Raw genomic sequence first — 21,887 nt, forward strand, 5'->3', positions numbered from 1 at the left:
AGGGCAAATTCATGGAAGCCCTAGGCTCAAGGCTGTGCCTGGGTTCCTGCCACTATACCCACTGCCCGCGGGGATGGGCCCCTCACCCCCACCAGCAAGGGGGCCGCCTCCTGGGCTAGGCCGGAGCCAGCTTCAGCTCTGCCTCGACTTGAATGGAGCCCGTGCCTCCCTATCAGGGAGGGTTTCCTGCACGTGATTAATCTTGCATTTTGGAAGGCTTTGTGAATCTCTAAATTTTTTTGCCTCTGGTTGTCTTAAGAGAAAAGGGATTCCGAGAAAGAGAACCAGGAAAGCAGCACACCTACAGATGCAAATTCTTTTCTCCAAGGTTTCCAGAGCTCCATGCTTGGATCCTGCCTCGGAAGGAGGTTCAGGAGCCACAGCCCTGAGGTTGTAACCCAAACAAATGGAACCCGTCAAGAAACCACGGGAGGAACCTGGCAAAGAGCAGTAAACCCCTGACCAGGTCCTCCACACCTCAAGCCACGTCTTCCTGACCAGTGACAGTCCAATTTTGATACCGCGCACCAGCACTGGGACTGGTTTGGGGCTCAGAGCACGTGGGGTCACTCTGGGGAGGACCCTCAGTGTGGTGAGGTTCCCCAGTTATAAACACTGCAAAGGGGACAGGTTGAATGATGAGCTACACCGGCCACCTTGTGAGGTAGTTTCCTGTTTTAAGATCTCTTTGTTTAAGATCTAATTGGCAGAACACCGGAGTGTCTCCGGCTCCGACTCCTGGCCAGGGCAGGTCCCTGGTGAGCGGTGAATCGCTGGCTCCATCATATGCAGAGGCCTGGCCCAGCGACATGACCCTATTCTCTCCTCAGAGCAGCAGGCACAGCAGAGGCACCCCTGGGCCCGCCATTCCCCAGCTGCGTGGAACGCGATTGTTTTAAGGCCACTTGACGAAATTCCCACAGCCTTAAGTAACAGCATTATTTGGCAGCCTTCTCAGCTACAGCCCAGCTGTCTGAACATGAATACCTCTGACAGGTCTACTTTCCAAGTTCACCAAGAGACCAAAGGCTTAGAGACTCCCCCCCCCCACCGCCCCCCCCCCCCACCAAACGCCTGAACTGAGCCCTATCTGTTGTACTGAAGCATTCTATCTCCCTTCAGGGAGCTGAAGTCATGGTTGGCAGAGTTAGACTCCTAACAGCTAACAGGTGATGTGTGGAGGCCGCACCAAAGGCTAAACACAGACCTTGCAAAGGAAAGAGTCGGGGGCTCCTACAGAACTGCTTGAAGCATCTCCTCTCACAAAAGCAATACTGAAAAGAACAACCAGAAATCAAAGGAAAGCAAATGTTCACGTAATCCCAAGGAGAAAACAGGTATCTGCTACAAAGCCAACAGCATGACAAGGAATCTGTTTATCGTATTTCCTTCCATTCACCAGGCTGCCATCGGCAGTTCATTGAGCTCAGAACTGTTTTACGCCATTCTGGAAGGCCTTAACCCAATCAACCCCAATCGGAGAGCGACTGCTAAGCGTTTCCTGCGTCCTGACTGCACCACAGCTTCCTCCAATTCCCTTGGCAGCCCAGAATCCACCAGCCCACATCCCACCTTTTCGGGAGATGAGTGGCAGGGGTTGAAGGCCACTGAGCCGTCAGCTTGGAGCACCCCGGGGTCTTGCCTGTGGGCCAGAGCAAAGCTCTCTAGTCTGCCAGTCCCAGGGGCCTCCGAGGAAACAGGGGTTCCACAGAGAAAATAAAACCTACGGCACTAATTGAAGGTGGTATGTTCTGTGCAGAAAACAAGGTATTTTGTAAGAATGAACCATTCTGTTGCTTTCCCGCACATGTTCCGAGTCTCATACAAACTTTTCCACTGCTGTTAAGCCCACATGACAGATCCCCTCCTCAAGGCCCATGAGCCAAGGGTCCAGAAGGCAGCATCTGGTCCAGTCTCCCACCTTCCCCACAAAGTCTCCCAGTAAGAAAGAAACACAGCTTAATATGAGAGTTTCTAAAGTAAGCTAATTGTTTTTGGTATTTCAAAATAAAAAATTAGTAATTTTGCATTATTCACATTAACTAAAAAGAAATTATGATTCTTGGCAAATATTACCTTCATCTAAACTGCCAACCCAGCCTGGTGCGTGAATACCTTGCCTTTCAGGAAAGCCTTGCTCTTCCTTCCCCAAGTCTCTAGCGATTCTGTGTAAGCTGACCTCCTAGGTCTGTCTTCAGTGGAGGCAGCAGCCCCGAACAGCACCATGCTGAAGCCGTGGGTGTGCTGTCAAACAGCCTGGGTGTGAATCACAGCTCCTGCACTTAGCTGTGATAGTTGCCAAGACACACCTGTGCCTCAGTTTCTCATTCTATAAAAGGGGATGATAATTGAGGTCACCTCTAGGCTTGTGAGGATTCATGAGTTACCAAACGACATGCTTAGAACACTTGGTAAACGTAAGCTCCAAATACTGACGCTAGCAACCACACACTTTATCTTTTAAAATAGAGTATAACAGGCTTGATTTCTATGGGAAGGAAACTATACTTTCTTTTCCTCAGTTTCCTCTATCAAAATAACTGGATGGCTGGCTGGCTGGCTGGCTAGGTGGATAGATGGGATGTACGTGAGAGCCAAGAGGAAGAGGAGGAAGAGGAGGAAGAGGAGGAGGAGGAGGGGGAGAGAAGCAATATGGAAAACCCGGTGTTTCCTCCCCTGATAGTTTATCCTTTGCTGTTACACTTAACAGTTTACATATGTTTGAAAAATGCACTTGAACCCGCTTAACCTTGGTGCTGCCAGACTTGCCTTGATATTACGCAGCACCCAGGGTGGCCCCACAGGCATCCTCTGCCTAAGGATGGGGTCTGGGGCTTTTGTCTGACTCAGCAGGGGGTAGCGTGGCAAGGGCAGGACCAAAGCCAGCTGCTGAGGCAGCACAAGTCAAGGCCCCAGAAGGAAGGCGGAAGGACAAGGTGGCTGGGGAAGGCCAGAGGAACCTGCTCTAACCCAGGGCCTGGCTGACAGCCGGGCAGGGCCCTCTCCCCACTGCTCGCTTTCAAGGACTGGAAATTAATTTACAAGCAAATGGTTAATATGTATGTTTGTTTTGATATGGAAAATCATAGCCACTTGTTCTTAATTCATCTCAGAAAGGGGTGAACAATCAGAGACGTCTGCTGACATGAAATGATTTGAAAAGTGTAATGTAAAGAGGAAACTCATTTAAAGAGCCCTGACATGGTGCCATTTCCCAGATGGACTTTTAAAGGGGAAACAAGGAGCAGAGCAGGACTTTGGTAGGCTGCCATCCTCTGGGGGGCAGAGGCCATGCCTGTCTCCCGCGCTTAAGCCCGTGCTGACACATGTTCTTGGAGATGTGGCACAGCTTTGCCTCCCGGGAGTGGAACCGGTGAACAGATCCGAGGGGGACATTTTTTTTCTACCCTTTTGGTGCTGAGTTTATCTTGTGCACAATTTATCTTTTCAAAATGTAAAAAGTAAATTGAAAACACAGCATAAATGAGAAATGGCAACTATGCTATATGCCACCCCACTGGCCTTGGCAACTGCGTGTCATAAGCACCCTCCTGCCTTGACATCTGTCCCAGCCTGCTTAATCGTGCTTCTGGAAAAAAAGATCTGACCACGTGAAGACTTTTTAGGTTCTTTCATAACTGACTGTTTTTAGAGCGATATGAGTGTGTCATAGCAGGGGAGGCCCCGAAAGGGGCTGCCGCTCCTGGGGTCACCTTTACTATCCCAGCCCTGTCTGTCCAAACGGATTCCCAATGCTGAGGGCCACTTGTCTAAGGATTTGCCTAAGCTCTGTCGCCCAGGATTCTACCTCCCCTTCACTAAGAGGACAATGAAGGGACATCGGGCAAAACTCTTTGGTCCTTCAGTCCACCCTCAGTGCTGCTGAGTGCTACAGCCTCCCCACACCCGACCGGGCACTGCCCTCTGCTCTCCTCAGGGCGGCCGTCTGGTGCTGCTGCCCCAGGACCTCTGTGTCCAACTACAGGCAGCACCTCCCACACTGACCAGACTGCCCCTTCCCTATAGCCCAGCACACGTCCCTCCAACGGCCATCACCCTTCTTGTGCTCATGCACCTCCTTCCTGTCAGGGACCACTCGTCCTTCCAGGCCCATCCCGCAGGACCCCTGTCCTATTTGCCCACGGCAGGCCACAGGGCTGTCTCCCGGCTGGCACACCCACACCACGTGCCCTTTGGCAATCACCTGTGACTGAGCAGGGCCCGCTCCTCCCGTGAGTCCACATCTGCCTCCTTGGCCAGGCTGCTGCTCTGGGGAGGACAGGAGCCAGCCATGGAGGCCTGGGCGTATCCCATCCTCCTGAGAGGTCCACTAAAGGCAGAGGAGATGCAAAGTGCACTGAGTAATCCCAAGTCCCAGGGCTCTCCTTTTCACTGCTAAGATTTCAGCTCCATTCAGAGCCTACAGAAATGCTCTTCTAGAGATGAGTTATTGTGCTGAGTGACCTTGGAGAAGTTATTTAAACTCCTCGATCCTCAATTTCCTCCTAAGCAAAATAGGTTGTTTGAGGATTCACTGAGTTACCAGATGTAAAGCACTTAGCCAATGCCTGACACATAGTAAATGCTCAATGTATGGCAGGCGTTTTATTACCTAAACCGTTCCGCCTTTGCCTGCATGCAAAGTACTGCCTGCTGTGCCCCGAAACTCACATTTTGACAAGCCACAATTTTAATCTGGGAGGGAGACTGCCAGGGCCTGGGGCAGAGGTGGGAGAGCAAAGAAAACAATGCTACTGGAGTTAAAGACCTTCATTTTCTGAATGAACAGCAGATATTGACTTGCAGCGGTCAATATCCAGATTTACAGAGACAACAGAGAAATTTTAACCAAAGACTACCTCAGTTACCCATTACCACAGGGAGCATCAATCAGGATATCGAAGACAAAGGAAGCCGATAGATTAGCCTTTTCCAGAGGCCCTGGATTTCCACATGGTTCTCACAGTTCTGCAGGCAAGAAATGTGGGCTCTGGCAGAGAAGGAGCCTCCTTCTATAAGGAGGACATATGTAAATGTCTTCTATCAAGGCCATTCAACACATGTCCCCCTGTAGACCCCACAAGCCTCTTGAAGTACCAGGGAACACATGTTTTCCGGCCACTAGATGGAGGGCAGTTGTCTAAAAAGGAAGAAGGTGGGGGTGGAAGATAAAGGAAGAGAGCGGGAGGGAGGGAAGGTGGAGGCAGGGTCAGAGCTGTAGGCTGGCTGAGCAGCCTGGCAAATCAGAGGAGAGTGTGTGTCATCCTCTTGGCAACCAGAACTGGAGGGGGTGGTGGGAAGGGAGAGAGAGAGGCTGACTGTGGTTAGTATCCTTTGGGTTTGTCTTCTTGCTAGAACTTATTTATAGTTCTGAGGAGTGGTTCTTTGCTCTCATGGTATTTTATTCTGGGTTGACTAGACAGAGAAGCCCTCAGGCAGGGAAAGAAAGAGGGCTATAAATATATTTTATTAGTTGCTGATATTTTAACGGGAGGATATTGAGAGAAGAGATATTTGTAGAATCCTTACCTACTTCCTCCTCCTCTCAGTAAGTTAAGTAGTTCTTTTAAAGCCATTCTTGATGGTCATCCACAGGGGGACCCAGGGGGACCTCAAGCACCTCTCCTGGGATGCTGCTACTATAATCAGTTGGGCAGCTCCTGGCTTCCTCTGCTATTCGAGGTGCAGGTGGAGACATCCTTTTGTGGCAGGAGTGAGAGAGCAACTCTTGAAACACTCCCAATGCCTTCCTATTTGCCACCAACAGTTGCCCTGCCACTTGCCTCTCCTCAGGCAGGTCTGGTCCACAACGCCCTGGTGTTAATCCTAATTATGCATCATTAAAAAAATCCAGGGGCCTAGTTCAACTCTCATCCTTACCAATTTCCTGGCAGCATCTGACATTACCTACATTCCCCCCTCCAGAAATTCATCCTTCCTCTAACTAGTCTTCTTACACTTCAACAAAAACCTATGTGCTGAGCAGCTGAGTACACAGTGATGAGGGAGGGATGGGGAAGGCACAGTCCCAGCCTTGGGGGTCATTAATATGTCCTCAGGGATGTCTGGCCCATCACAGACACTCAGTACAAATCTGCTGAAATCAACGTGATTCTCTGGACCTCCAGCACCCAGCTCAGTACCTTGTACCTGGTCAGAGCCTGTTAACTCTTTCACAAATAGGTCATTACAAATGAATTACTGAACCAGTGAACAAGCACTGCAGCATTCAGGTGGTGAGGCAGGATGGAAGTGCAGGGATGTTCTCCAAGGCACTGTCCTGGTTTCATGGATTAGAACAAACACTCAGGATCCATGGCAGGCTGTGTGAACTACAAAGCTGTCATCCCAGGGGAAAGCAGCCCCAGGATGGCCCAGGATCCAGGCAGGCCGTCCCTCTCAGTCTCAAATCAGGACTCAAGGTTGGCTGAGGGGACGAGGGATGTTGGGGTAGGTTAGAGGCAGATCAACCACCCTCAGATTTTTGCTCAAATATAAATGTCAGTCTCTGCATATCACAGGCACCCATTACATTTACTATATTTATTTTGAAATGAAAAGGGAGAAGACTATACTTAGAAACGTATACAACATATATAACAAACTGATAACACTGATTGTCTCCTGAGAGGAGAACTGGGTGTGCAAAACAGTAGGGAGAGAAATGCATGTATCACTGTATGTCCTTTGGGAACGTGAATTTTGTCATTGGTATGTATTACTTATTAAAGGAAATAATTACTTCCTGTAAAAATAAAAAGACAGGAAAGACCTACCAGATATGAGAAACATATTATAAAGTATATAACTAAATAAACATACCAATGAAACAGAAAAGAAAGTTGAGAAGTAGCCCTAATTATATCTAGAAATTTCATGTATGGCAAAAGCAGCATCTCAGATCACCAGGGAAAAGACGGAATATCCAATTAATTGTGTTGAGACAGATGGGTAACCATCTGGAACAAAATTAAGTTGATCCCTCTCCCACACTATATATCAGGATAAATTCCAAATGGGTCAAAGTAAAAATGTAAAGAATTAAACCATAAAAATACTAAGCAAGAGCATGAGGGAATTCCTCTGCAGCCTTGGAGAGAGGTAGGCTTTCTGAACAATGACTGAAAATCCAGCAAAAACAGACTCATAAAGCCTTCAGATACTAGAATTATTCAGATAAACTGGGTAATCATTTCATTTATGTTAAGACATCACATTGTACACTTTAAATATATACAATTATATTTGTCAGTTATTCCTTAATAAAGCTGGGGAAAAAAATAATTATTCAGAAAAATATATGAGAACTGTGTATAATATATATTTTAAAATTTTGAAAATGCAGAGAAAACAAGATATTATAAAGAATGACCAAGCAGATTCACAAAATAACCAAACAACTTCCAGAGTAAAAAATATCAAAACTGAAATTAAAAGTTCAGTGACTGAATTAAATAGCAGATAAGACACAGCTGAAGAGAGAATTAGTAAACTGGGAGATAGTTCTACTAGACCAGAAGTAATTATCCAGAAAGTAATCTAGAGAGACTGAAATGAAAAATACGAATGAGATAAACAGATATGGAACTTAGATAAAACACTAATGAATGTTTAATTTGTGTTCCATAAGGAGAAAGAGACTAGAATAGAGACACTGAAGAAACAACAGCTGAAAACTTTATGGATAAGATAAAGACATGTTCAAAATCAGAGCCTGAGAAAGCTTACGACCAGAAGACCTCACTAAATGAAATTCTAAAGGATGTATAAAGTGAGCCCAGATGGAAGGTCTGAATGAAAGAGGCATGCACAGTTTGGGTCACACATTTCTCCTTGCCTAAATCCAGAATCAGTTTTGTAGTGCTTTGTGCCTTCCCATTGGCTCAAGCAAAAACAGAACCTCTGGTGGGAACTCAGCTATGCATATGCTGACCCCAGTGACAGAAATGAAAGTTGCATATAGCCCTTCAAAGGGAAATCATGAAGCAACAATGAGAATCCTTGACCACTGAGGTTTCCTAGGCAACATGGCTTATCTTCAAGAAAGCAGAGAGGTTTACAACAAATGGTGCTGGAACAATTGGACATCCACATGCAAAAAACTGAACCTAGACAAAGACCTAGCACCCTCTGCAAAAATTAACACAAAATGGATCAGAGACCTAAATGTAAAATACAAAACTATAAAACTCCTAGAAGATAACATAGGAGGAAATTTAGATGACTTCAAGGTTTGGTGATGACTTTTTAGATACAACATCAACGGCACGATACATGAAAAAAAGAATTGAAAGTTTTTTAAAATAAAAAAAAAATCTGCTCTGTGAAAGACAGTGTTGAGAGAATATGAAGTCACAGAGCAGGAGAAAATATTTGCAAAAGAAAGCAATGAGACCTTTCCTTTCTCTGATCCAAGTGATGTGGTCCAACCCCCAGGGCTGGGAGTGCAGGGGACATGGGGCCACTGTTTTGTGAAGGGGGCCCAGGTCACACTTACACTCTCCTGGCCAACCTCATGGCCTCTTTAGAAGGACTGAATGAAGGACCAGATAAAAGTTCAGTTTTTGAGCTCTGCAGCAGATTCAGGTGGCCCTGGGAGAAGCACGTCCTCAAGCCATGCTGCCGCCTCCATACCTTGGATGGGGAAGTGAAGCACTGGGGAAATGCCACCCCTCAGTGGTTTCTATGTCTGGCCTCAGCCCCGAGGTCTGACTCACCTGGGTCTGCTAACAGGCTGGCCATCTGACAACAAGTCATCAGGGAAATGTCAAAGGAACACTGTGCTAAACTGCTGCTTTTTTCCAGCGCCCCTTGAATGTTCATCCACCACGGAATCCTCTATTCCTCCGGGGAGACTGAGGAGGACTGACAATGTAACTCTCCCTTAATGACTTCATGATTTGCTTTGTATGATCATGTACAGTGATCATCAATAGCAGATATTAATAAAAACAAATAGACTAAAATCTAACTCCCTTTCACGCATGTACACATACACACAAAAGGCATTCAGTGCCCGCGGCTATCTCTGGGCAATGGGATTATGAGTGAGTTTATTTCCCTTCTTAAATTTTCGAACATAAATTACTCACATAACTGGAAAAGGGAACATACATTTAAATATAGGCTGCCAGTACACTGGAGTTTCAACTTCTGTGTTTCCATTTTTTTTCCAGTTGCAACCCTCTGGCTCATTAAAATCTAGTCCTCCCTTTCAGCTGCTGAAGGGCTTTGCAGAACAGTGAGTGCTGTGGGATTCTGGGAGCCCCAGGGAAGCATGAAGTCACTGGCAAGAGTTAGCTGGGTCCTGGCCTGAACTGTAAGTCTAAGGTAGGGTGGTCATGCAAACAAGCAAGAGACAAAGGAATTCAGAGAGCCTCGGAGCATCACGGAGCCAGCCTGTCCTCTTCTCCCTGCCCTATTTTTAGCTGTGTGAGTACAGGACACAGTTGGCTGTTCCGGATAGGAAAGTGGTAAAGAGGCCAGGTAAGTGACAGAGACAACTGCAGGCTCTGCCTAAACTAATCTTCCAAGCTTATCGGATCCTTTCTTTCCCAGGCCAGAAATGCCAAGTGGATGGATGTTTGTTGAAATGAGTATCTGTGTAACAGGACACACTGCTGACAGAGGAGGCCTCTCCCTACTATACTTACAAGAGATGGGGGCAGGGATGGAGTGCAGACAATGACTAACACCAAAGGGATATGCAACATCTGACCTGAGTTATAGATTCGAAATCAAACAAGCTGAAATTTGGGATGAGGATGATCACTTTACTAGCCAAAACCAGATAGCAAGATGTATTTTTAACAACCCTCCCTTTTCCCTGGGGTTCTACTACAGGATGCAGTCAGGCACAAGGGCTAGGACTCATCCAGTCTGTAAAGTAGCCATAAGGGTGCCCTGGGTGAACCCTGTTCATTCCCCAGGTCAGGAGCTGGCCCTGTAAGCTTCCCCATGGTTAGTGAAGTACCCACAGGCAGTTTCAGACTGGAGTGCCTGCTGTGAGTGATGCCAGGTGCCTGCTAGAAGAGTGTGGAGGTCCTGGTCACTGACGAGAAACAGGAGAGGGAAGACCGAGGTCTGAAACACAGGGCATGGGGAAATGGAAAAGGAAGAGGGGGTTAAGGATATGCAAATCTGGATATCTTCATCATTTTGTAGATGAGAGCCAAAGAAGACAGGAAAAAAAAAAAATTCTAGCCACGGCCTTATCCTATAAGAGGTGGAAATATAATACTACAACAGTAGGTTTTTAAACACACCAGAGCTGGGGTATCCAAATCAGCAGAACTCTCATGGTGGTCCCCTGGGGTGGGGGAGGTCTACACTTATTACAAAGTGGCAACATTCAGTCTTGAGAGCTGGCAGCCAGGGCTTCCCATCCTCCTTACTGTCGAGAAATCCTCTGAGAACAGATTTGATTTTTGCAAACAGGCTTACATCCTAGGAGGCAGGTTGGCAGAATAAGCTGTGTGATCAGGCTATGTAACAGGGTTTCTGGACCAGAAAAAGAAAAAGATGTCATCAGACATCTTTTTGGATTTGATGACCAGGAACCAGGCCTGTTCTCTCAGGCGTTGGGTAAGTGACTCCAAAGGCACTTCCCTCCAGGGTAAGTCCCATGGGCAGGGACTTTTGTCTGGCATCTCAGTGACTGGCACAGCCCTGGAGAGTGGTGGGCCCTCCCTGAGACAGTGCATGAGTGGCTCAGCTTAGCAGAATAACTGCACAGCTTCCCCAAGTCATAGCCTCCCTGTGTGAATGCTGAAGCACCTTCTAATGTGTTGGGCCCTGTATGGAGGAGGCAGACCTAGGTCTCCTTATCTATTAGCCAAGCTCTGCACCTCAATGCCATGAGCCAGACCAAAATGCATGCTTCATGGTGGTCTTCAGCTTTGTTTCTTCAGTTGGCACTCTTCATTTCTCATGGACCATTTCTCATGGGCCTAACCCATAAGTGTCCCCACACGGTATGGTGCAAGGTGTTTACAGGTGTTCCTTGAAAGGCTTTCTGATAAAAGTCTGGGAACCACTACATATCACAGTTCCCTCCCTTGGGGATTCATGGGACATGAGTATATTAAAGGCTCTGAAAAGTTGTGAAGTAAAGAGAGCGGTTTCTCGGTGGTTCCCAAACTAAAACCAGTTCCTTTACTCAGGAACTCAACAAAAGTATTCACATATCCATCTCAAAAGAGGGAATGTGAACCTAGCTATCTCCTAATTTCACCCATAGAGCCTTACGTTTCGGTGGACTACCTCTTAAATTTCACCAAACACCTCGGTTCTGCTGAACACAGTCTGAGCAATGCTGACCCAGAGTGCTTTGCATCCATCGAATCATAGCATGGTTGCTTTTTGCTCTTCCACACACTTCTCATTCCCCTTGCTAACCCCCACTGTAGGACTCTAGTGCTTGTCCCTTAGACCTGCCCTATTCCCCTACTGGTCTGTGGGCTTGTGTGTCCCCAGCATCAATGGAAGTTCCACTAGGGCAAAAGCCATGTCACGTGTTCCTTATTTCATGTCTCCTATACCTTCCAGCACCAAGCAGTGCTGTGCTGAGCAGAGGGGAGAAACTCCAAAGAGGCTTTCTGAGCTGAACTAAATTCAAGTTCCCTTTAAATATCATTTAAGAAAAAAGTACCACAGTAATATGGGGACAAAGATGATGCCTCAAAGAAACTTCCTCTGTTTCCCCATGATAATACTTTTTTTTTTTTTTTTTTTTGCGGTACGCGGGCCTCTCACTGCCATGGCTTCTCCCGTTGCAGAGCACAGGCTCCGGACGCGCAGGCTCAGCAGCCATGGCTCACGGGCCCAGCCACTCCGCGGCACGTGGGATCTTCCCGGACGGGGGCACGAACCCGTGTCCCCTGCATTGGCAGGCAGACTCTCAACCACTGCGCCACCAGGGAAGCCCGATAATACTTATTTTTATCCATCATTTATTGAGTGTTTGGTTGGAATGCTGGCTAAATTCATAAGATGCAATATCAATCTTCAAACCAACCCCAAGAGGTGGGGCTACTATCATCACCTAGGCTGGAAGGTCAAGGGCCAACGTGTGGAGAATGAACTGTCCTGGAGCACTGAGAAGACCAGCAAACAGCATCACATTCCTCAGGAGGAGCTCTGGGAAGAGTCCAAAGGGCTGCCAGGAACACAGAGGTGTGCAGAAGGAGCTGTCTGGTAGCTAGACTCAAGTTTGTTCCAGATGTTTGCCTTTTCCTTTTAAGTTTGGCAGATATTGGGCTCTGCACCCAAGAGGAGAAACAGATGCCAGCTTCAAGTTTCACAGCAAGACGCAAGGCCACATCCTCCTCCCACATCCACCCCAGCCTTGAACAGCCCCTAAGGAGGCGTACTTGCCCACGAAGTACTCCATGAGTGAGCATGGTCCCTCACCCCCGAAGACATGCTCTTCACAGGAGATCATCTATCTGGGCTCTGATGGCCCCTGGCCTGCTGGGCTGCTGCCTGTCCAGATGCTCTAATGTTGATCTGGCCTCAGCTCTGGCCTAACACAGGCCCAGGGCTGGGCATGCTCAGCTCCTAGCTAACGAGAAAACCCTTCAAGGTTTTCATGAGTGTGCCAGGAGCTCAGGACAGAAGTGGCCTTCAATACCAGACAGAAGAGTTTGGTTAACAGGGCACCTTGGTGTTGAGGGTGATTCAGGCTTGAGGAGGGGTCAAATGGCAGCTTGAAATAAACCAGAGCAAGTAGGCCTGAAACAGCCAAGATGTTCTACAGGTGCCTGATGAAAGGACACCACGCATGAGTGGGCAGTGACAGCCTCCATCGCCATCCCTAAAGGAAGTGGGCAACCCTCAGGTACCTCAGCAGCCAGAGCAGGATTACTGGGGACTCCTCCCTCTGCTTTTACACTACCAGTTAGCATTTGGGCACCTACACTGTGCAGGCACAGAAAAGCACTTCACGTGCATCCTCTCATTTCCACCTCATAATAACTCTATGACACAGTTACTGTAACCCCCATTTCACAGATAATAAAACTGCAGCTTGGGGATGTGAGTGACCTGCCTAAGACCACAGTGAAGAAATGGCAGCTTTGACACCAAGGTCCACACTCTTAACCACCTGGCTCTGCTGCCTCCACCCGATTCTACTGAACATCGTGGCACCCCAAGTGGTGCCCCTGGCTGACCACCAAGGAGATGTCAGCTCCCTGCTCCAGAGCTACCTGCTCCTAGGTGGGCCCTGCAGCTAGCTCAGCAACTCCTGAGCATCCAGACCCCTCCTCATCTCTCCACCGGGGCCTTCTCACAGGAGGAGGCCTGGCCCAGCCATTTCAAAAGAGCATTGTGTGGCACTCCATCACCATGCCTGCAATTGTGTATGCCACCTGTAAGAGAAGAAAACAATCCCTCCACAGGGCCCTTCAGGTGACAACTAGACAAGCAGGGCGGCTCTGGTCAACTGGTTAACAAGCATCCTCCAGGAAATGTTTTCTGAAACCTACTCCCAGCACATGTGGTCCTACATCATCACTGCCTTTTTCTTGCCTGCACCTGCCTCTGGACAAAGCTCTTTGGGCTGGGGGGAGGTCTTGTTCTGGCTTATATCTCAGCATTGGACACACCGTAGCTCTCAATGAGGACCTGCAGAATGGGTGGTACTTCCTTCAGATGCCTTGTGTTGGAGCATGATGTCTGGGCCACATCCTTGACTCGGCCCCAAGCTGCATAAGCGCTGCTCTCCTGGCTTCTCCCAGCTCTGGAAAGAGGCTGGCACCCAGTAGGTGCATTGTGCACAGGTGAGTGGGTGGCAGAGCCCCTTTCCCAGCCCTCGCAGGGCTGGTTGGCACCATCTCCTTCTCCAGGTCTCAGCTGATGTCTCCTCCTCGACGAAGCCCTCCTGGGCCACATCGTCACCTGGGTCCCTTTGTCCTGTTTACAGCCTCCACAGCACTCAGCACAGTCAGTAACCATCTGGGTTGGTTGGTTCTTTCTCCCAGACTAGACTGTGAGAGCTCTACAGAGCAGAGGCCATTTCCTCCCCAATCATTCCTGTGTACTCATACAGAGCCTAGCATGGTGCCAGGCACACAGCAGGTGCTCAGTAAGTATGTGGAATGGGTGGGAAAGGGTCTTCAGTGAAACAAAAGCAAAGAGCAGAAAGCAAGCTGGTCCACCTTTACTTTACTTTACTTCTCTCTCAGGGACCAAAACCAAAGTTCTGAGCAGGCAGATGCCCAGGACTTCCCAATATCCACGTGCTCCCACATCCCAGCCCGAGGGGCTCAGGGCAGATCACCGCCCGAGAGCAGTGAGGGTGGGTGTGCAGCACTGTCCTGATGGGTGGAATGGAGCAGTGTTTCACCGGATGTGGCCCCAGAACTCAGCTCCTGTCCCATCAGGCCACCAGACACAAGTGACCACCAACGGTGATTGCGTATAGTACTCAGGACGTCCCTCGAGGCCCCATCACACAGACCAGGTACCTGTCGGGGGCAGGCCCTGGGCAACGGTCATGTCAATGACTCAGCACTGCGTGTAGGCAGAGGAAATGGCTCAGATTCAGCTAATAGCTCTGCTGGAAGGACTTGGTAAAATTTAAAAATATATATTACCCTTTAATATACAGGGGTTAACATGGCTAACGCCAGAGTAAGGATTTGCCTTGAGCGAGCTGGCCAGCTCTAGGGCTGGGCTGCCCTGACCATTCCCACCCCTCTCTGGGACCACTACTGCACCTATGACAGCCAGAGACAGGCACAGTTGGTGGGGAGGGTGCAGGGTCAAGGTGCCCGGCCCCCATGAGAACGGAACGGCGTACCTGGCCCTCATGAGCACTGCACTCAGTTTCAGAGCCAGCCGGGCTCAGACAAGGAAGACGCACAGCTTTTCTGTGCAGCAGAGACAGTAGTTGCCTCAGACATGATGGAGCAGGGGTATCCCCCCACCAACGCCCTGCTAACTGAAAAGAGGAAGCTTGACAGAAGAAATGAAACTGCTATTGTACTTGACCTAACGAATGTGTCTATGAACACCCCAGTGTCACTCCAGTGCCAGGGGCATCGTAGCATTCGGGAACTAGGAAACACCGGCTGGCTGGCTGGCTTTGCACATCATGTCAGCTTTCCCATTATACTCAAACAAAGCCCCTCTCATAGCAGCCTGGAGTTGGTTAAGCAGGGACTGCTGTCTCCATTTGATATGTAAGGAAATTGGGGTCCAGAGAGGTTAAGTGACTCTCTCTGGGTCACACAGAATGTAAACTGCCAGGCCAGACCTTAAAAATGTTCTCCGTGTCCTATCTAGTGACTTCTCCCCTGGTCTCCCTGGCTGACCTGCCAGTGTTATACATGGTTTTCCTGGATGTGACACATAAATTCTGGGCCTCTGTTTCCTCATCTGCATAGTGAGAAGAATTAGGCCTACTTCATGCTACCAGCCATGCCACCTATTGAGTCTCTGACAAGCAGAGGGTCCAAGTTCCAAATATGTGCAAAGGCCTCACAACTATAACCCCAATTACTTTTTACGCCTAGACTCTTTTAACAGAACACAAAAAAACTCTATAACCCTCATGACTATGTTCTCTGTGGGGGAAGCCTTGGTCTTGTCTTATTGAGAGGCCTGGGATAGCAGGAAGTGACCCAGCTCTTCTACTGCCTGACCACTTCCGTTTGGAAGAGGTGCCTTGTGTTGTTGAGTCTCTCCTTTCTGGCTCTAGGGAGATAGCTGTCCCTGCCTGCCACCTACCCTGATGGTGTATGGAAGCAAAAAGTGGTAAAAGCATTACAAAAGGAGAGCAGGATGTGCATCCGTTCTCAAGTACTTCCTGGTTATATGTGACCCTAGGCAAATCTTTTTATGCCCAGAGGTTGGTTTTCTCCTTACTAAAAATGGGGGGTGGTATCCCTGCCCAGCTGGCCTCCCACAGTTGCCATGGAGCCACCAATAAGACCAATAACATTATATCTGGGAAAAGGACCAAGGACGCCCCTGAAGAGATGGCCAATTCCGAGACTAGGGCAGGGGGAGGTCAGGGGGAGATGAGACTATCTCATTATTTTGGAAAGCAAGGAAATGTACAGAAACTGATGGAGAGGGGCAGAGGACATAAAAACCAGCTTGAAGGTCAAATTTGAGACAATGTGACCATCATAACGAGTAATGACATGATAGTGTATAACTCACTAAATTTTAAAAATCCGTGAACCAACATTGATAGATAAAAAGGGAAAAGGGCTTCCCTGGTGGCACAGTGGTTGAGAGTCCGCCTGCCGATGCAGGAGACGCGGGTTCGTGCCCTGGTCCGGGAAGATCCCACATGCCGCGGACCAGCTGGGCCCGTGAGCCATGGCCACTGAGCCTGTGCGTCCGGAGCCTGTGCTCCACAACAGGAAAGGACACAACAGTGAGAGGCCCGCATACCACAAAAAAAAAAAAAAAAAAAAAAAAAAGGGAAGGGCAGAAGGAAAGCTTTTCTTTTTTTTTTTGTTTTTGTTTTTGCTTTTGTTTTTTTTGCAGTACACTGGCCTCTCACTGCTGTGGCCTCTCCCGTTGCGGAGCACAGGCTCCGGACGCGCAGGCTCAGTGGCCATGACTCACGGGCCCAGCCACTCCGCGGCATGTGGGATCTTCCCGGACCAGGGCATGAACCCATGTCCCCTGCATCAGCAGGCGGACTCTCAACCACTGCACCACCAGGGAAGCCCAGGAAAGCTTTTCTTAACAGAAGAATGCCGACTAACAAATTTAGGAAAAATAACAGAAACAGAAAAATCACTATTTTATAACCACCATAGTGATAACAGATCCAGGTAAGATCATCAAGGAATGCTAAAGCCAATGGGTGACAGATTGTGATCCAGGATGTGCAGAAATGCACAGATACCACCTTGATCGAATGACTAAAGCAAAGATCACTAATGACAGGACAAACCCACAGCAGGCGCCTTCTGACACGATGCCAGAGAAGGACTCAACATCGCTAACGGAATTCGGCTACCAAAACATTTAACCTAAATCCAAGCCTTACCCAGATTAAAGGACATTCTGCAAAACAACTGGACTGGGCTCTCCAGAAACTTCGAAGTACGCGTGCGTACACAAACACACACACACACACACACACACACACACACACACACACACACACGGTGGACAGAGATAAAGCAAGCAGGGCAACATGTTAACAACTGTTGAATCTAGGTAAAAATGTTCACTGTACTATTCTTGTAACTTTTCTGTAGATTTGAAAAATTTCAAAATAAAAGAAATGAACAAGGTCCTACCAATCCTTGGAAAGCTGTGGTGTCTGCAGTAACTCGGGCACACTCACCTGTCAGGTACTCCAGGACGGCGGCCATGTACACGGGCGCGCCCACTCCGATCCTGTACTTGGGGTGGCCTTTCTTGATGTACCGCAGCATCCGGCCCACAGGGAAGATGACTCCCGCCTTGGCGGACCGGGAGGTTTTGGTGGACTTCTTCTTCCCACCCCGGCTGGACATGGCGGTGGCCCTGGAGATGGATCAGTAAACACACTGTGGAGGCAAGAGACACATGGGTCAGGATTACTGGGGACAGGGCATCTCCCCTTTCCCCATGCCTCTGGCCCCTGGAAGAAATGGGTTGTGCCAGCAGATGCCACTGCCTGCAGCCGCTGAGCCCCACGAGCCCAGTTTCTGCATTCTGTCAGTGTGCTTCAGCCCTGGAAAAGAGAACGGCTTCGCTTTTCACATTTTATACCGTGACATCAATTTTATTGGCCACTTCCATATAACCGTTACTCTGACAATGACTGCTCTTAAGTGCCTCACCTTTATGCCACATGATGTAAAAGAAAATGGGATTTCTTGGCTACAATCTATATGCTTGTTTAATAATTGTATTTTCATACACTTGAGACCGGGGCTGATAAATTTGCTGAAGTCTTCATAAAAGAAAAGAAAACTATGTCACCTGCCACTAGAATGAAGATATAAGGCATATACCTAGGTTCTCTGATGAAAGCAGCACCTCTACCTTAAGGTCCTTTATCTGTGAGAGGCAAGAGCAGCTCACAGGAGTTCAGTGGGCAGCCAGGTTGGAGTAAGAGGCCCTCTGAGCACTTGCAGACTGCTAGACAGTCTATAAGGACAGGCCTGTCCTTATAGAAGAGGGAGAAGAGTTCTTCCTTGGCCCCCACCCCCACATCCAAAATGCCCCTCAGTCCGAAGGATCCCCCCTCTTCAACACCTACTGTGGGTTCCTCTCTTTTCCACCCCGACTGTGCCTGGATCCAGGTCACCACTATCTTAACCAAACGATCACAAACATCTCCTGAAAAGGTCTTCTCACCACAGGCCACACTCTAATCTACCTGCCCTCCACTGGCTGGGCTATCTCCGTACACACAAATCTGAATACACCATGGCCCAGGTCTTAAAGTTTTCCCTGCTGCCACAATTCCCAAGATAAAATCAGGACCCTTGGCCTGTCACGAAACGCCCTAGAGATTGAGGCCTGGCACACCCATCTAGTCTTACCTGTGCTTCCTTAGGTCTAAATGCAAACACAGGCAGTCCCCCCAAATGCCCTCCTCCACAGTGGCTGTGCCTATAAAAAAGGACCTCCTTTATCCTACATGCTTTTCTGCCCTCTGCCAACCCCTCCCTGAGTGCTCCAGCCTCTGGGCTCCTATGTGCTTCACACCACAGCACTGACATGCACACATCCCCGCCCCACCCCGCCGTCTCTCCCATCACACTGCAAGGTCTCAGAGGGCTGCCCCCAACTGTTTTCCTAGTGTAGCACCACACAGTAAGGTCACAAATGTTTACTAAGAGCTTTCAAGTCATTCATGCATTCACTTCAGGAATTATGCTGGGGAATGGAGACAGTAGTGCATGAGACAGATGTGGTTCCTGTTCTCCCAGAGCTGGTCGGGAAGAGAAACAATAAATAAGCCTACAGTCGGGCTTCCCTGGTGGTGCAGTGGTTGAGAGTCTACCTGCCGATGCAGGGGACACGGGTTCATGCCCCGGTCCAGGCCCGTGAGCCACGGCCGCTGAGCCTGCGCGTCCGGAGCCTGTGCTCCGCAACGGGAGAGGCCACAACAGTGACAGGCCCGTGTACCGCAAAAAAATAAAATAAAATAAAATAAAATAACCCTACAGTCATTTAAATGGTAACTGTGAAAGGCCAGTGCAGAGTGCTGGGAGAGGGGCTATGCAGAGTCCTCAGCCTGTTCTGGGGCGTCAGACAAGCCTTCCCTAGAAGTCACTGATGCTCAGACTACTGAATAAAATGGGCAGGTCTCTCATCTTCTCGTAAACTAAGGTCAGGCTCCACGGTGTGTGGGCCCCTCCAGCTGCCACAGTCCATGTCTCTATGACCATGGAAGTCACAAAGTTAGGAGTCCTTGTTACTCTGACACCCGACCCTACATTCAAGATATGCATGGTCTATACCTAACATCAGTATGACCCCCAAGATCATCTCAAATCACCTGACAGAGAGATGTCCAAAACAGCAGAGAGCAGAATTCCTGGACACTCTGGGGCAGCTGTGCTGACTGGCTCACCAGAATTAAGGGGGCTCAAGGACTCTGTGATGAGAACCCTGTATTTCACCCTGTCAAGGGGGGTACCAAGTCTTAATTGATCACTGAGTGCTAAAGAGAGTCCCAGAAGAGTCTGGTTTTTCTGAAACAATTAGTTGGCTCCATTTCTTCTGTAATGAGCTCTATTTTAAAACATTCTCTGCAAACATGTGCCCATGCTCACTCTTGAGCAGGAAATGGTATGTGTACACGTATGTGCATGTGTGTTTGCAGGGAAAAGCTGTAACTGGGCTCCTAGCAGTCTTCTGCTTTAATGCAAATGTGTTTCACAGACCAACCCCATTCCTTTGGACTAAGAGCTTTTACATCTGAATGCTTCCCCCCATTCCAGAAGGAGAAGCCTGTTCTTATTGGAGCACAGACTCCAGCTCTGTCTACATGCGGACCTGTCTGGGTATGTTTGGGGCTGCCTTTGTGGGAATGGGACAATGTCCTGTCCTAGAGAGGAGCCACTACCATTGAGGGAACTGATGGGCCCTACACACGCTTATTCTTCAAAAGTAATGCTCCTGGGGTTTCCCTCTGACTTGAGTCAAGAGTCTTAGTCGACATGCTGGAGACTCCCAGGTCCCTAACCCGGTGCACACCTAGTTGCTGAGCCCCAGAGCTCTGTTCTGACTGCCTGCGGCAGGGCCCACTTGTTAAGTCCCACGGGCAGGTGAACTCCTCTGGGTTTCTAAGCCCCAGCGGTGGCAAAACCATGTATCAAGCTGCCCAGCAGGAGTCACCCTGTCCCTATTCCTCTGCCCACCACCACAGCTCCCAGTCATTAGTGAGGTTCAACGGAGGCTTCCCTAACTTCTCAAGCCTCTCCCCTTCTCTTTGCCCTCCCTGCCTTGGTTCAGCTCCCACTATTTCTCACCTGTTCTCCCCAGCACTAGTCTCTCTCCATGGACACCAGAGGATCTCTGTCCACTTTCTGGTTCCTCATCACCCTGAGCCAGCCACAAACAGCATCCTTCAACTACTTCTGCAGCACTGCTTCCTGCCACCCCTGCCCAGCCTGATGTCCCAGGCTGTCCCTGAATTCCTGACCTGTGCAGCTGTGTCCAGAACGGTTTTTTTTGTTTGTTTTTTGCGGTACGTGGGCCTCTCACTGTTGTAGCCTCTCCCGTTGCGGAGCACAGGCTCCGGACGCACAGGCTCAGCGGCCATGGCTCACAGGCCTAGCCGCTCCACAACATGTGGGATCTTCCCAGACCGCGGCACTAACCCGTGTCCCCTGCATCGGCAGGCGGACTCTCAACCACTGCGCCACCAGTGAAGCCCCAGAATGTTTTTATACATGCTGCTTCCCCTGCCTGAAACACCCTTTGTCCTCTTGCCAACACTCTCCTCGGTCCTGACCATGGAACTGCTCACTGCTCTATGTTCCCACAGCACATACCCCGGCACGTATCTGTGTGCCTGCCTCCCCAACTCGACTCATCCTGGAGCTACTCCATGCTAGATGCTGTAGTCAACTCATCTGTAGCTCCCCAGGTCCCAGGAAAGATCTTAAACATCAATGCCACTCTGCTGATAGAACATCTTCACGTCTTATTTGGAGTCAGGATCCTCTCTGATAGAGCAGCCTGAGTTTTCATCCCCTCCCCAAGGGGCCTGTCCTGAAGGGATTCTGTTCCTCGCCCCTTCTCATGTTCTTCCTGCACTTCTAACTATAAATCCCCAAGCTGCATCCACGGCTCTGAAAGAATTCTGACTGAGCCATGCAGCCGCATGACATCCAGTAACCTGTGGTGATTTTTAAAACATCATTTGGAAAATGATGTGCAATCTCCAGATCAACCAATCAACGGACATGTTGGGTCCATCCTGCTCTTCAGAGGTCTATGGGATGTGGGCACCTATGGCCAGGCACCAGCGTGGCGGGAGAGAGTGGCTGTGACAGAAGTGACTGTTGAACACTGTGGTTAATAACTCGAATTCCAAAGTCAGACTGACCTGATTCAAGTCACAGCCCCACCACTGAAAGCCTATGGGTCCTAGGTTAGCTGCTGTAACAAATAAGCCCCCCCAGCTTACTTCTCACTTGTGAAAAGTCCAAAGTGGCTTCCATGACTGGCTGGTGCTTCTCTGCAGGATGATTTGTGGATCCAGACTCCTCCCACCCTTCAATGCACAATTCAGGGTTTACTACTGGAGGGAAAGGGACATGGAGGAGAACACATGGGGGCTTTCAGAGGCCAGGCCTGGAAGTGGGGCACATCACCCCTGACTGTGATCCACTGACTAGAACATGGTCACGTGGCCACACCTAGTTTCAAGAGAGATTGGGAAGTGTCCTCCAGCTATGTGCTCCGAA

The 21,887-nt window shown here is 49.1% G+C and overlaps 1 protein-coding gene across 4 annotated transcripts in view; it reads right to left on the reverse strand.

Moving 5' to 3' along the window:
* Window positions 1–21,887, reverse strand: part of MACROH2A1 (macroH2A.1 histone) — an 81,410-nt gene that overhangs the window by 53,285 nt on the left and 6,238 nt on the right. For all 4 annotated transcript variants that reach the window (XM_059060424.2, XM_059060426.2, XM_059060423.2 and 1 more), the window contains exon 2: window positions 17,318–17,522. In XM_059060424.2, coding sequence (XP_058916407.1) covers window positions 17,318–17,489 — 172 coding nt within the window. In that variant the 5' untranslated portion in view covers window positions 17,490–17,522. The remainder of the gene's footprint in view (window positions 1–17,317; window positions 17,523–21,887) is intronic.

Source organism: Kogia breviceps, chromosome 4 (assembly GCF_026419965.1).
Source record: "Kogia breviceps isolate mKogBre1 chromosome 4, mKogBre1 haplotype 1, whole genome shotgun sequence".
Lineage (NCBI taxonomy): Eukaryota > Metazoa > Chordata > Mammalia > Artiodactyla > Physeteridae > Kogia > Kogia breviceps.